The 16,325-nt window shown below is 42.5% G+C and overlaps 1 protein-coding gene across 4 annotated transcripts in view; it reads left to right on the forward strand.

The window, feature by feature from the left end:
* Nucleotides 1–16,325, forward strand: part of GAK (cyclin G associated kinase) — a 142,363-nt gene that overhangs the window by 104,235 nt on the left and 21,803 nt on the right. For all 4 annotated transcript variants that reach the window (XM_048851459.2, XM_048851456.2, XM_048851457.2 and 1 more), the window contains 3 exons: nt 2,171–2,329; nt 3,865–4,356; nt 9,178–9,348. In XM_048851459.2, the coding sequence (XP_048707416.1) occupies nt 2,171–2,329; nt 3,865–4,356; nt 9,178–9,348 (822 nt within the window). The remainder of the gene's footprint in view (nt 1–2,170; nt 2,330–3,864; nt 4,357–9,177; nt 9,349–16,325) is intronic.

Consider the following 16,325-nt stretch of genomic DNA (forward strand, 5'->3'; position numbering starts at 1 on the left):
ATCAATGCAGTTCAAAGTATTCTAACATTCTCCATAAGTGGTCTTTCATACCCACAGTTCAAAATATATTGTTGAGATGTTTCTTGTGCCTATTCCAGTAGAGTTATGGATTGTTTCTTTCAAGATTTTCCCCGCATTCGTGAGTATCCATTGTTCTTGAAGGGATTTCACTTTTTTAACATTGCGTCTTGTCTCTTTATCCAACTTCCTCGTTCTGGATATATTTTTAGTAATTCTTGCCAGGATTTCTATATTTAGTGTTTGCTTTTTTCTTGGTTTCATTAGTTTTCATGTTTCACTCCTTCATCCTTTCTTTAGTGTTCTCTGTATGGCTGTATTTAGAGAATAAATAAGACCTAACTTATTGTCTTTCTGCTTCTTTTATCTTTTTAAATTCAATGTATTTGCTTTTTGCCTCTCTTTTCTCTTGATCCAACATATAGTCACTTTTCCCCTTTTCATATGTTTTTAGAAAAGTATATTTCTGCCAGGCTTGCATTTTGCATTAAGCCTTGTTATTCTTTCCTTAACATAATCTCCCTTTTATATTGTATTCTCGTTAAGACACTCAACTAAGTCATATTGCGAACAAAATTTTTTGTTTTACATTAATCTAAGGTGTTGGTATTGGAAGTGGGAGAATTTTTTTTTTTTAAACACTTAGTTACTATGCTCCTTTACAGGTTTCAGAGTAGCAGCCGTGTTAGTCTGTATTCCCAAAAAGAAAAGGAGTACTTGTGGCACCTTAGAGACTAACCAATTTATTTGAGCATAAGCTTCTGTGAGCTACAGCTCACTTCATCGGATGCATCAAATAAATTTGTTAGTCTCTAAGGTGCCACAAGTACTCCTTTACTTTCTGAATTTGTCTTCATCTCGAGAAAAAGAAAATCCTGGAAGTTGATTTAACTTAGATCCTTAGCCCTGAAATGTTTGGGTTTCAAAAACTGGAGGGGAGAAATATATATATTTCTATATATATATATTTATATATATAAATATTGAAACTTAAGATAAATGTTATAGTTTTTTTTCTTAGATCTTCATAAATTTGTTTTCATAAAACTTAAACTTGGGACCAAAGCTGAGTTGGCAGGACCCCTTTAAAGTTTAGCCTATCCCATACTATATTTTTTGTGAATCTTTTGGTTTTTAAACAAAGATGATATTGCAGCACTCCAGTAAGTCAGACACTACACTGCTGGCATTTGGGTATGTCGACACTTGAGCAGGAAGCATAATTGTCATTTTGGGTAGGCGTATGCATACTGTTTTGAGCTAGCGCACTAAGAATAAGAACGTAGTTAGGGTGGGGCGAGCTAGCTGCTCTGGGTACATGCTTAGGGTCCTCAGCAGGATTGTACCGGGGTGGCTAGCCTGTCCCACTGCTACAGCTGTACTTCTGTTTGTGCTCTTTGATTTGGCAGGGAGCGCTTGTTCTTATGTGAGACTACAGAGCTATTGATAAGTCAATCTTCCCTAGCTTCTTACGATATCCCTCCAGCCCAGCACCTGACATTGAAGTAAGGAAAGTGACCAATTCCTGCACGAGCAGGGTGCTGTCACTCACCTGCTTCCAAGCTGAGGTTGACAGCTTTGCATCCTATATCAGTGGTACACTGTTGTTGCCCTACACTTTAAGTACTTTCTGTGAGTTTCATTGATCCTGTTCTTTTTGGATATTGTGTTGTGGGGGAAGGGAAACGGAGGGCTCTTTGTTTCCTGTGTTTTGAAATGGCTGAGTTTTGTTCACAGCCCTCCTATCCACCTTGTTCTATTTTGTAATATCTACAGAGTGTTACTGCTATGCCATAAAGAACCAGAAACCTGAAGGCAGCTGACTTGAATAGAGTCACATCAGTTTAAATATAGGACACAAAACTCTACTAGAATATTAAGTCTGATACCTTAATTTAATTTCAGTGCTGTTACGTGTGTGGCTGAAACCAGGGTTAATATTCCATCCTAAATTCACAGCTTCTGGCCTTTTTCCTACACAAAGAATAGCAGCTTGCTCATGAGATCCAACCAAGAGTTACTTCCTGACTGCCACCTTGATATGTTTTTGAGTAAGATACCACATGCTGCATGTTAGGATTGACACAATCTGCATTTTTTCAACGTCAGAAGTGTATGTCTAAGGTTTTTGGCTTGAAATTCCATCTGGCAGGTAAACCTGAACTGCCTAGACAGCCAGGTTCAACAGCCCAGTATGAAGCAGAAGAGTCCAAATCGGAACAATCTCCCGAAAGCGCACCTACTGAGCCAGATTCTCCACAGAGCAGCAGCACTGATGGAAATAACTTCTTCCATACTCTGGATTGGGAAGGTAGGTGAAGTTACTAATTATTTACCAAAAAGACTAATCTCTTGTGCAATACATCAGTTGTCTCTCCCCCACCTGCAAGGATTGCCACAGCGTTGACATGTTGTTGCACAGTGGTAGCAAAAGGACAGATCATGATTACTTCAGTTTTGTGTGTTGCCTCATCAGAGTGCAAGTAAAAAACATTTAAAAATGAGTGAGCTTTTCAGGTCTGCAAATGTTGCCGTCCACCTTCATTTGGGATCTCCAAATCAGAATAAAGTAAAGGTAATTGTTGTTTACTCCTTCTCATAACACATGAACTAGGGGTCACCAAATGAAATTAATAGGCAGCAGGTTTAAAAAAAATTAAAGGAAGTATTTCTTCACACAACTCAGTCAACCTGTGGAATTCCTTGTCAGAGGATGTTGTGAAGGCCAAGACAATAACAGGGTTCAAAAAAGAACTAGATAAATTCATGGAGGATAGGTCTATCAATGGCTAGTAGCCAGGATTGACAGGAATGGTGACCCTAACCTCTGTTTGCCAGAAGCTGGGAATGAGCGACAGGGGATGGATCACTTGATGATTACCTGTTCTGTTCATTCCCTCTGGGGCACCTGGCCCTGGCCAAGGTCAAAAGACAGGATACTGGGCTAGATGGACCCTTGGTCTAACCCAGTAGGGCCATTCATATGTTCTTATGTAATAGTCATGCATTGCTGCTCACAAATCAAACTGAGGCAAGGCTGTATCCTCCCACTTCCTTTACGGATGCTGGCTACAAAGTGAGCAGGTAGACTGGCCAAGAAATTCCGGCATGGTCTGGACTGAAAACATGGCCTGCCTGCTCTGGTGTTTTCAGAGAGCCCTGTGTCTCCACGCGGTTCCTGGCTTTCCTCAGCACTTGACAGTAAAATTGCTGGGGTGCCATTGGTGACAGTGGTTACCACTGATTTTAGAGCAGCAGTATAATATAAAGCCCTTTAAACCATAATTTATTCAGTGTCCTGAAGGGGAGTGTCAGACTGAAGGCTCTTCCCCACTCTCTCACTCCCATCCCCAACTCAGATCATATCTCCTTGTCCAGCACAAGGGTCTGCTTTAATTGTGCAGTGATAATAGATGCACATGTTGAGTGATGGAGCAATATACTTAGTCACATTTCCGGTCCATGTGCTCCTGGCAGTCAGAGCCATTCTGCTCCCTTGGCTTTGTCTGTGGGGAAGGGGGCATGTGCCTCTGAGGATGGAAGGAGACGAGGGGACTGGAGCATTTGTAGGTAGTGCTCAGTAGCAGCAGTCGTGGCCTCTAGTGGCCGGAGAATAAACCTGCAGGAAAACAAGCCCCCCCCCCCTTTTTTTTTTCTACCGCCTTTTCTGAGCTTGGCAAGCCAGTGGCAATTCACTTCTCTGTGCCTGCCCCCTGACCTTTCTTGTGCAAGGAGCTTTAAGTTCAGACCCTGGCACTTGAACCTGGTTTATCCTGGTTGAGCAGGAGAATCCTGTTAACTTCAAGGTGTTATAAAACGGTAAATCTGTTTTTATTCATTCAATAGAAGGAAAAGATCCAGAGACTGGAGCAGAGGACCGCTTGTCTAAAGATAATCATCTTGGACTGATTGATGACAGGGATGAAAGTGACCCATCAGATGAAGAATTTTCTGCATTTCCTAGTGAAGGAAGAACCGATTTAGTTGAAGAAAAAGAAAAACCCAGTCCTCCAGAAGAAGATGCAAATATATTTTTTGAAGCTAATTTTGAAACTCCATGTGCCCAACCACGAGAACCTCAGTTGGAAGACCATATAGATTTATTGGGACTAGACTCTGATGCTCCATCAGAGCAGAATCAAACTGCCTCAGAGATGAAGAGCTCATCTAGCAACGCAGACTTACTGAACAATTTGCTTGTGGGTAGCACGTCACAGATTTCAGAAGAGTCTACTGGGGACCTTCTAGGAGAAGGGGCAGACTTCTTTTTCAGCAGTCAACCTCAGCCTTCAGCCAGTAACCAGGGTACATCTCCATCCACAACATTGTCTTCTGCTGGTATGTAACTCAATTATCTCTACTTTGGAATTGTGATATAGTGTGAATAACTGAATGAGGCTATAGTTATTAGCTGCTTTACTATTTTTCTGTTTGTACACTATGTTAGTACCATGTTTTGGTCGAAACCTAAAAGATCTGTTACAGTCTATCATCAGAATCTGCGAAAGGGGCACATAATAATTAAACTTTTTACTATGTACTTTTTCTGTTTCTTATGACAGAATAATTGCTTGATAACACTTAGAAGTTTTTCACATGGTTCAAGTTTACAATGTGGGGACTGTTACCTTCATTGAAAAAGGCACCTTTGCTCCAAATATGACATTGACAATCTTGCGTTTTTCCCTGTTTTCATGACTTTGAAGTACAGCTTCAGCTGAGTTTTACACACATTCATCTCACTTTGTTTAAAAAAAAATAATCGTGCCAAAGCAAAACCTTGTACTGTCCTGCATGCAAAAGTGTTGATTTGTTTTATGTTCCTCTCTGGATCAGAGTACATAGAACTTATGTTGCCAACCCAGGGAAGGATGATTACCCATTTCTTCCTAACGTTTTCCGGAGATTGATAGTAGCTTTGAGTGAAAGACGACAACTCAGTCATTACTATCTGAGTCTTGCACTTGTATACAGTCATTTATCCCTGTCACAAGACAGGAGCTCCAAGAAGTGATACTAACACATGATTAAAGAACTACTGGATGTTACTAGTCTGATTCTTTGACAGTGTGTGGACAGAACTGGGCCAGTGTGTGGACAGAACTGGGCCAGTGCTAGGTCTTGATCCTCCCGTAATTCAGCATCCGCACCTACATAAGCCTAAAGTGCAAGGAGAATATACAAACCCTGGAGGTTTTTCGCATTCTTCTGTAGCCTGGGGCACAGGTCACTTGCTGGAGGATTCTCTGCTCCTTGAAGTCTTTAAACCACGATTTGAGGATTTCAGTAGCTCAGACATAGGTGAGGTTTTTCAGGAGTGGGTGGGTGAGATTCTGTGGTCTGCGTTATGCAGAAGGTCAGATTAGATGATCATAATGGTCCCTTCTGACCTTACTATCTATGAATTAAGCAAAACCTTCCCAACTGCCTGATCTTCAGAAAGCAAATTATTTTGATTTCTGTAATAGAAGTCCCGCTTTCCTTTATTAAGAGGGCTAAGAGGACTAGGATCCATCAGTTGATTTCTGATTTAGAATTAGTCTTAGTTCTAGAGTGCAGAATTCCTTCAAGCTTAATGTAGTATTAAATGTTCCTTCAACCCAATTTTTTTCCCTAGTTTCATCACTGTAAATGTCATTCTAAAATATCCCTGTTACAATGACATCATTTTCTTTGGGAAGTGGTTAAGGGGTCTAACTTAAATGCACAAAGGTCATCAGATTTGGACAGAAAGCTAGAATTACATGCTACATTGCTGCATTCTAGATAACTTATGTGATCCCTGAAATATTTATTTACTGCTTCATTATTGCTCAGTTGTTTGAATTATTCAAATTATTTAGGTTTAGCATTTTCTCTCATTGGCAGGAATCCATAAAAGATATAGTGTAGTTTATCCTTTGACTATGTGCTCCTTGTACGATAACTTAGCTGTGGGGAAGCACTGAAAAATGCACCTCAACCTGTCATTACATTATATAAAGAAAGTAACAGTCATATAGTAGTTTTGTTGAATTACAGGAATGAGTATATCTGGTGCTTCAACTTGCATATTACCTTCTTAAGTCAGACTGATGTCTGAGATTCTGTACCTGCATGCTGAAGCAAAAGGCAGGCTGTATATGCATGAGGATTTAGTGTTCAGGATAATGTGCTTTACAGCAGAGGTGGGCAAACTAGAGCCCGCGGGACTGTCCTGCCTGGCCCCTGAGCTCCTGGCTGGGGAGGCTAGTCCCCAGCCCCTCCCCCGCTGTTCCCCATCCCCTGCAGCCTGCCAGCACTCATAGATGTTTAGGTCAGAAGGGACCATTATGATCATCTAATCTGACCTCCTGCACAACGCAGGCCACAGAATTTCACCCACCACTCCTGCAAAAACCCTCACACCTATATCTGTGCTATTGAAGTCCTCAAATCGTAGTTTAAAGACTTCAAGAAACAGAGAATCCTCCAGCAAGTGACCCGTGCCCCATGCTACAGAGGAAGGCGAAAAACCTCCAGGGCCTCTTCCAATCTGCCCTGGAGGAAAATTCCTTCCTGACCCCAAATATGGCGATCAGCTAAACCCTGAGCATATGGGCAAGATTCATCAGTCAGATACTACAGAAAATTCTTTCCTGGGTAACTCGGATCCCACCCCATCTGATATCCCATCACAGGCCATTGGGCCTATTTACCATGAATATTTAATTACCAAAACCATGTTATCCCATCATACCATCTTCTCCATAAACTTATCGAGGCCTGCCAGGCAGCGCGGTGGCATGGCTGGCTCCAGCATGATAAGGGGGTGGGGAGTGGGAGGTCCCGGGGGGCAGTCAGGGGACAGGGAGCAGGGGGCATTTGGATAGGGTGGAGGTTCGGGGGGGGGTCAGGGAATGGGGGGGCTGGATAGGCATGGGAGTGTCTGAGACCTGTCGGGGGCAGGGGTGTGGATAAGGGTTGGGGCAGGCAGGGGACAGGGAGAAGGGGTGGTTAGATAGGGGGTGGGGTCCCGGGAGAGCAGTTGGGGCGGGGGGTCCCAGGAGGGGGCAGATTAGATGATCATAAGGCAGGGCAGGGAATGGATAGGGGACAGGGGACAGGCTGTTTTGGCAAAGTTTAGCAAAGCTTTTGACACGGTCTCCCACAGTATTCTTGTCAGCAAGTTAAAGTAGTATGGGCTGGATGAATGGACTATAAGGTGGGTAGAAAGTTGGCTAGATTGTCGGGCTCAACGGGTAGTGATCAATGGCTCCATGTCTAGTTGGCAGCCGGTATCAAGTGGAGTGCCCCAGGGGTCGGTCCTGGGGCTGGTTTTGTTCAATATCTTCATAAATGATCTGGAGGATGGTGTGGATTGCACTCTCAGCAAATTTGCGGATGATACTAAACTAGGAGGAGTGGTAGATACGCTGGAGGGCAGGGATAGGATACAGAGGGACCTAAACAAATTGGAGGATTGGGCCAAAAGAAATCTGATGAGGTTCAATAAGGATAAGTGCAGAGTCCTGCACTTAGGGCGGAAGAACCCAATGCACCGCTACAGACTAGAGAACGAATGGCTAGGCAGCAGTTCTGCAGAAAAGGACCTAGGGGTGACAGCGGACGAGAACCTGGATATGAGTCAGCAGTGTGCCCTTGTTGCCAAGAAGGCCAATAGCATTTTGGGATGTATAAGTAGGGGCATAGCGAGCAGATCGAGGGACGTGATCGTTCCCCTTTATTCAACATTGGTGAGGCCTCATCTGGAGTACTGTGTCCCGTTTTGGGCCCCACACTACAAGAAGGATGTGGATAAATTGGAGAGAGTCCAGTGAAGGGCAACAAAAATGATTAGGGGTCTGGAACACATGACTTATGAGGCGAGGCTGAGGGAACTGGGATTGTTTAGTCTGCAGAAGAGAAGAATGAGGGGGGATTTGATAGCTGCTTTCAACTATCTGAGAGGTGGTTCCAGACTATTCTCAATGGTAGAAGAGGACAGGACAAGGAGTAATGGTCTCAAGTTGCAGTGGGGGAGGTTTAGGTTGGATATTAGGAAAAACTTTTTCACTAGGAGGGTGGTGAAACACTGGAATGCGTTACCTAGGGAGGTGGTAGAATCTCCTTCCTTAGAAGTTTTTAAGGTCAGGCTTGACAAAGCCCTGGCTGGGATGATTTAATTGGGGATTGGTCCTGCTTTGAGCAGGGGGTTGGACTAGATGACCTCCTGAGGTCTCTTCCAACCCTGATATTCTATGATTCTATGATTTGGGGAGACACAGCCTTCTCTACCCAGCCCTCCATATAGTTTTGCAACCCCGATGTGCCCTCGGGCCAAAAAGTTTGCCCACCCCTGCTTTACAACATCATATGCAATATAATCATGTTATCTAAAGATACATCAGGACTGGATTATCACTCCTGGATCTAGTTTTTTGGAGTCAGACTGGTAGAAGTCCCTTAGTTCTTGAAGTTTATTGACCCTTGAGGGCAACAGGTACAGAGCAGAGCTTGAGCCAAGCCTCCTGCTAGCTATCACGTGCCATCCCCTGCTGGCTATAAATACTGTTCCAGTTATTTCTCTCCTTGACAGCGGTCACTGAAGTAGCTCCCTCCTGGACACTGTGCTGCTGTCTTCTCCAGCTCTTGCGTCACGCTCTTTGTGTACCTTAATCACCTTTAGTCATGCCTTCCTGGTACTGTGGCTTTTCTGTTTTGTTTTTGCTAGTTTAACAGCCCACTTTGGTTACAGTTTATCTGGGGCTCTGGGATTCCTATCTTGTCACTGTCTTTTTAAAATCTCCCTACTAATGTGAATTTTTGGATAAATGTGGGTTGATTTGAAATGAATGACTCAAGATTGAGGGAACGGCTTGTGTAGAGAAAGTGAGCCTTGTGGCTGAATTTTTATAGTGTCAGTAAGGATTTACATTTGAAGGGATAATTGTTTTCCCTGGCTGTGATTGGCTGAAATGATCTGCTTGTCTAATAGCATGTAAGTACTAATGTCTGGGGGGCAGGGACAGATGGTTGTCTCCTGCTGTAAAGAAGAGAAACTTCAAAAGGCTTCGTCAGTTGACACCCATGACCTCACCTTATTGCCCCTGCCCAAGAGGGTGTAAGTTTTTTCCTGTGATTTTTATTTGCAGTAACACCTGCCCTCAAGATAATTTTGTTTTCTGCCTCTTTCTTTAGCTGATCCATTTGACCCATTCACAATGTCATCAGGATCTGAGAAGCCGACTCTGTCCGGTCCTGATCTCTTTGGAGATATTCTTAATCCAAATGCAACATCTACATCTAGTGTATTTCCTTCCACACAAAGTGCACCACCTCCTTCTTCCAGCTCAGACTTCTTACATTTAGGTAAGTGTACTTTTGGCATGATTTTTTGATAAGGGTTTCTGTGGCTTTCCCCGGGTTTAGTTCTTTACTCTATCAGCTTAGTCAAGGTTGATTAGCGTCTAACAGATCCACTTGTTGTGGCTGCTATTTTAATAAGCTCCATGTTCCCGGTGCGCAGATGAACATGTCCAGCTGGTAGTATTTCCTGTATAGTGTTACTGTAGTAAATCTTGGTACAGTTATTTTGCCAAGATTGCTAACCTTTTGCTAATCCTGTGTTTAATTGTCTTCTGGGAGATGACAATGTAGAACTGAGGTTACACAGAGAGCTGTGTTTTCAATCTCATTAAATTACCTAGATTACTAAATGTAAATATGATTTACATGCTTAGGTTTGAATATCTTAGGTTCTTAGGTTCTTAAGGCCTTGGAAAGCGAAAGTAGAAGAATACAAGTGATTCTGGATTAGGATCTGTTAGAAGAATGTTGTTTCCTTTAAACATTTCAGAATTGAGGCTAGTTGGAACTACTTGTACTGAAGTAATTTTGTTAAAATATATTTATAGGCTACATTATATAATACTTGGAGCTAATTTATTTCAATGATTTCTTCCGGCTACCATAGGTACCTTTTCTCCATGTGCTTCCTTTTAATGCTATTACCATAAAAAAATTCCAGTAAAAAGAGTATAAGTGGGAGAGTTTAGAGTTGCTATAATGAGCATTATATCCTAGTCAAATATAATAATAATAAACACATAAAATGATTGATTTTCTATAAATGCAGAGAGAGCTAGTAATACAAACTATCACTCAGTGGCAACTCACCAATATACTCATCAAAAGCAATTTCAGTTTTCCAGTACTGTGTATCTAAAGTAACCCAACAGCATTTAACGATTAAATCATCCATTTAATTTTGTCAGTTAACTCAGATACTATCTAATGAAGTTGTAGACTACATTGTTGCTTTACTAAACAGAAACAAGTTACTTGATTTGGACTGTAAAAATTTAAAAATATATATCCCTGTTAATTAAAAACTGAAGGCACAAGAATTCTGTGTCACCCTTTAAATTCTCAATTTCTGGAATAAAGCTAAAATGAATCTTTGTGGATTTTCAATTTAATTTTGTTTAATATTCAGTGAGATGTGATTCAGAAGTATAACTGTCATGCAATACGTTTGCCATAATAGTTACACCTTCTGATTTTAATTTATTGTAAAATCTGAAATCCGTATTAGAAACATGTCTGAATTATGGAGCAAATAAAAAATACAGTACAGTCCATATCAGTATGTGAACATCTTTCTGTGCAGGTAGTCCCTGGATAGGGCTTGGACTGCCATTCAGAAAAACTTTGTTCTTTTCTGATGTCACAATCCCTCTCTTTCGGTTTCCATAGCTGTAAAACGAGGATAATGAAACTTAGCTACCCTTGTAAAGGATATAGATCTCAGAGTTTTCTAAATACGAGAAATATCTTTGACATACTTTTAATCATAATGGGCAAAAACAAAGTGAGCTCAAGCTGTATTTCCTACCTAGAACAAACCAATGTTATGCCACATGTCCATGATGAATTGCCCAAGGAATAATGAGAAACCCTGGAATAAGGATATTTTTCTAAAACTCCACCTAATGGAAATTTCAGAGATGCTAATTCCCTACAGGGGCTCATCCTCTTAGAGTTATCATAGAATATCAGGGTTGGAAGGGACCTCAGGATGTCCATCCAGTCCAACCCCCTGCTCAAAGCAGGACCAATCCCCAAATAAATCATCCCAGCCAGGGCTTTGTCAAGCCTGACCTTAAAAACTTCTAAGGAAGGAGATTCCACCACCTCCCTAGGTAACGCATTCCAGTGTTTCACCACCCTCCTAGTGAAAAAGTTTTTCCTAATATCCAACCTAAACCTCCCCCACTGCAACCTGAGACTATTACTACTTGTCCTGTCATCAGCTACCATTGAGAAAAGTCTAGATCCATCCTCTTTGGAACCCCCTTTCAGGTAGTTGAAAGCAGCTATCAAATCCCCCCTCATTCTTCTCTTCTGCAGACTAAACAATCCCAGTTCCCTCGGCCTCTCCTCATAACTCATGTGTTCCAGTCCCCTAATCATTTTTGTTGCCCTCCGCTGGACGTTTTCCAGTTTTTCAACATCCTTCTTGCAGTGTGGGGCCCAAAACTGGACACAGTACTCCAGAAGAGGCCTCACCAATGTTGAATAGAGGGGAACAATCACGTCCCTTGATCTGCTGGCAATGCCCCTACTTATACACCCCAAAATGCCATTGGCCTTCTTGGCAACAAGGGCACACTGACTCATATCCAGCTTCTCGTCCACTGTAACCCCTAGGTCCTTTTCTGCAGAACTGCTGCCGAGGCATTTGGTCCCTAGTCTTTAGCGGTGCATGGGATTCTTCCGTCCTAAGTGTAGGACTCTGCACTTGTCCTTGTTGAACCTCATCAGATTTCTTTTGGCCCAATCCTCTAATTTGTCTAGGTCCCTCTGTATCCTATCCCTACCCTCCAGCGTATCTACCTCTCCTCCCAGTTTAGTGTCATCTGCAAACTTGCTGAGGGTGCAATCCACACCATCCTTCAGATAATTTATGAAGATATTGAACAAAACCGGCCCGAGGACCGACCCTTGGGGCACTCCACTTGATACCGGCTGCCAACTAGACATGGAGCCATTGATCACTACCCGTTGAGCCTGACAATCTAGCCAACTTTCTATCCACCTTATAGTCCATTCATCCAGCCCATACTTCCTTAACTTGCTGGCAAGAATACTGTGGAGACGGTGTCAAAAGCTTTGCTAAAGTCAAGGAACAACACGTCCGCTGCTTTCCCCTCATCCACAGAGCCAGTTATCTTGTCATAGAAGGCAATTAGATTAGTCGTCCGGGACCTCCCCCGATCGCCATGAGTTTTCAAAGATAATGGCCAATGGCTCTGCAATCACATCCGCCAACTCCTTTAGCACTCTCGGATGCAGCACATCTGGCCCCATGTATCTGTGCTCGTCCAGCTTTTCTAAATAGTCCCGAACCACTTCTTTTTCCATAGAGGGCTGGTCACCTCCTCCCCATGTTGTGCTGGGGATAGTCTGCATCTTTTTTAAATAAAGGGCTAATAATGTCAGGTAAATGGGAGATTGGGGAGTGGCCTACCTAGAAGGCGAAGCAAATGAATGAAGAAAACTATAGGTAGTGGGCCTAGGTCACTCTCTCCTGGGGATGGGAGCAAATGTTGTGTAAATGGTTAGTCTTTGTAAACCACATGATATAACTGTCTTCATTCCCTACCGCCTTTTGTTATTCACTCCTTGCATCTTGTCTCCAGATTGTAAGCAGTTTGAGGCAGGATGCAGGTCTAACTTTACTTTTGTACAGCACTAAGCAGAGCAGAGCCCTGGTGGTGATTATGAGATTATCGTAATGTGAGTACTAGACTGTATTCAAAGGCTTGTAAAGTTGAAATACCCACTCATAATTTAACAATGTCAAAACAGGAGCTCAGTGGCAAGGGACCCATTTAGAGTCAGGTTATATGTACCATGGCGTTTCAGGGGCACAATCCTCCATTTTCTTAAGTGGAGTAGTTCTTACTGTCTCAGGAAGAGGTCCTCCTAGATGGTTAACATGACAAATAGCATTGGCCTTTCCCTCAGGCGAGGTGCACACAATTTTTCTAAAACCTAGAAGTTCCCTGTGGAAGAGAGGTAGTTTCTGCACACCAAGACCGAGGCCAGATTCCATAAGGCATGTTGGACAATATCCTCTGTGGGTCCTACGATTACCACTCACTGCCACTGTGGGGATTTTGTTTCCTTTAATGTTGGAGGAAGTGCTGTGGTTTGGCACAAGGTCAGCCATGCAACTTTTTCAGCTTTGCCATGCAGTCAAATACAAGGCTAGGAAGAATAAATATGTGGAACCAGAAAAATGGTGGTGTGAGCTATATACAGTTAAGAGTGAACTTAGAAGGTGTGAATGGTAGTAAGGGGATAGTAATACCTTTTCGTCAGCTCTGCTTTTTCCTCTAGTTGACATCCAGGGGCACTTTCTTCTTCTCAGAAGCTTGCTTTGTGGAAATGTTTGTTTTGGGACAACCTCTTGTACTTGATGGAGTAGTACTAGATTACTTTGCAGTGTGCCATATTGCAATTTGAGTATTAGCCACGTATATAGACGCTCCCAGGGTTATGCAAGACCTGACTTACGCAAATTCGCACTTATGGAAAAAGTTCCATAAGTCAGAAATAGGATTTTCGAGTTGCGGAAATTTTTGCGTAACGTATGGGTTTACGTTTCCAACTTACGCAAAATTCAAGTTATGCAAGGCTTTCTGGAACGGAACGATTGCGTAAGTCGGGGGCGGTCTGTAAATGGTATCCAAAACTGGGCATGGGAATATTGGATCCCACAGTAGTTTGTTCTTAAAATAAGAGGCCAGTCAAAGGGATCTGGCTGGACATACCTTGTCTATATTGTAAATAAGTGTAATTATCATGTTATGCTCTCTCTAGGCTTATAAAACGACCCACACTGGACTCATTTCAAAGCAAGATATTACTTGAAAATGATTTTCCCTTTGCAAAATTGAAGCAGATGCCAGCTATGTGTGTTGGGGAATCTTTCATGCTTTAGGGCAAGGTGCAATTGTTTAATGATGCAGGAAAACTGAATATACACATTACCTATTCTCATTAATCACATCTGAAACTAGGGATAATATAGAAGTGCAGGGGGATTGTTGACTAATACCAAGCAGTGAAGAATTTTTTCTTCTCAAAGGCGCATCCCAATACTTTCTTGTTTCTTTATACAATGGTAAGGCCCATTTGCATTTTCTCAGCTGAGCTGCTGTATAGCCGATCAATATGAAGGCTGTCTGATAAATCATCACTTGTGCAACTGAAAATAATGGCATAGAAAGTTTCAGTATCTACTTTGATAACAGGTGTCCCTCAGAAGAGGAATTTTTTTGGTAGGAAATTAGGGCAGACGAAGCGGGAAAAGCTTTTGCCTGGATTTGGAATCCTACCCTGTATCTGACTCTCAGAGGCCGTCTCTCCCAGCTTCCTGGGTATTTCTCTATCGTTCATTGGTTTGATGAATGAAGGGACTGGTGGAGTTGTGATGATTGTCTGAATTCATCAGCCACAGTCACTGAGAGCAAGCCCATATCAAGGTCCAGACTAACTCACCTATCATGTAATGTGTCTGAACAATTACAATAGTCCTAAAGTACATATATTGCACTACCTACTGTCCCAGCCTGTTTTGTAACAAAAAAGTAAACCTAAATTTTTCAGTTTTGTTTGTTGGAAACCTGCTTATCTGGAGCCACAAAAGTTCTGTCTACACTACAGAGCTGACCATATTAAAACACAATTTTGAATCCTGGTTTTGAAAAAGCCATGTTATAACCATTTTAGGGAATTGTTTTGAAGGGACTGTCAGCCTGAATTCTAAGTCGACTAATTTAAAAAAAAAAAAGAAACAAAAAACCCCTCCAGATTCTAATATAATGCCCTTTTAAATAATATCGAAAATAAAAATGAAGAAATGCCTCGAAAAAGGCATGCTAATGTTTTATATGGCTTTTGGTGACAGTTGAAAAACCCAGCTACCTGGTTATTCAAGGGAACAGCAAACTTGCGCAGTTGGCACCGCTTCGTGTAGGGTCAGAGTAAACAGATTGAACATGTGACTTTTCATTTCCAGTGGTGTTAGGTGTTACAACAATAGTAGATATGAAGCTGTCTTTAAGAAGTGCTTGCAGGCTTACTGACACTTGAATCCTGATGGATACATATGTCTAAACATGACAGGATTGTAGTAGCGTCCTTGGTAGCCTAGTGGTTAACGTCCACTCATCTTTGGGGGAAGGGTAGTAGTAGGAGAGAGCGGGTTCACCCACTCCACTGTGCTCCGAACCAAGGCCCTCGAAGTGTCAGCAACACTGACCTCTGGAGGGGGGTGGTGAACCTTCTGTTTTACCCTCCTTGGGTTGCTTGCTACCACTGCTCCGTCTGCTGCAGGTCCCAGATAAGGAAACAGAAAATAAAAAGGAAACCAAATGGTTAGCCTCACTGGGCTCAGCATACCATCTTGGTGCTTCAGGGAAGTGTCTGTAATCCCTTTTCCAGGAGCCTGCAGGGGCACGTCTGCACTTCTCCCCACTTCTGAGCTGGGTTGCTTCCTTTTCAACTCTGCTTCCACTTGGAGTAGGCTCTGCAGGGTTGGAGGGGCGGGGCTAGGTGGGCCCAGTATTGTCCTTTTACTCCTTCTTTCCCGGTGTGGGCTTGTATACCCCATCACAAGCCTATTTTAACATGGTTGCAAGATGTTCTGTCTGCACAGGCAAAAAGAAACTGTGACTATTTGTGTAGTTTAGACAATGCCTAAAGGTCCTTATGCACTTCAGGTAGGGGAATTGAGCCACACTGTTTCACTTTGTCATGTAGGCAGGATGGAACAAAGCAAAAGGGCAAAAGCATTATTAAAAATCACTGAATTTTTACTGTAAACTAACAAGATGTTTCACAAAACTAGTTACCTAGTTAGACCATTCCCTGCCCCAAAGATCATACAAAATGATGTTTACAGAAAAATAGTACAGTTCACCTACATAAAAACTGAGAACAACAGTGGTGTCAGCCTGGGGGAAAATGAGAGAGCAAGCAATAGGATGCCGGTGAAGGCAGTCAAAGGTGGTCTTTCCTGTTCGGAGGTTCTTTTCATGCAGTTAACCATGTTCACTTAGGAGCTTTTCTGCGGTTCATAGATGGAGGTGGGATGTTTAGCCCTTGTTTAGCCATGTCCCCTAAACAGTAAGGTCCAGGCCATGTCTCTGTTTCTAAAGCTGTTGGTCTGGTCACATTTCAGCTAGTGTGTTTGGGTCACCAGTGTCGGGAGGGCACAATGGATAAAATGGCTTTTACAAACCATACCATGAATTAGGCTCAGCTGCTTTATAAAA

The sequence above is a fragment of the Caretta caretta genome, chromosome 5 (genome assembly GCF_965140235.1).
Source record: "Caretta caretta isolate rCarCar2 chromosome 5, rCarCar1.hap1, whole genome shotgun sequence".
NCBI lineage: Eukaryota > Metazoa > Chordata > Testudines > Cheloniidae > Caretta > Caretta caretta.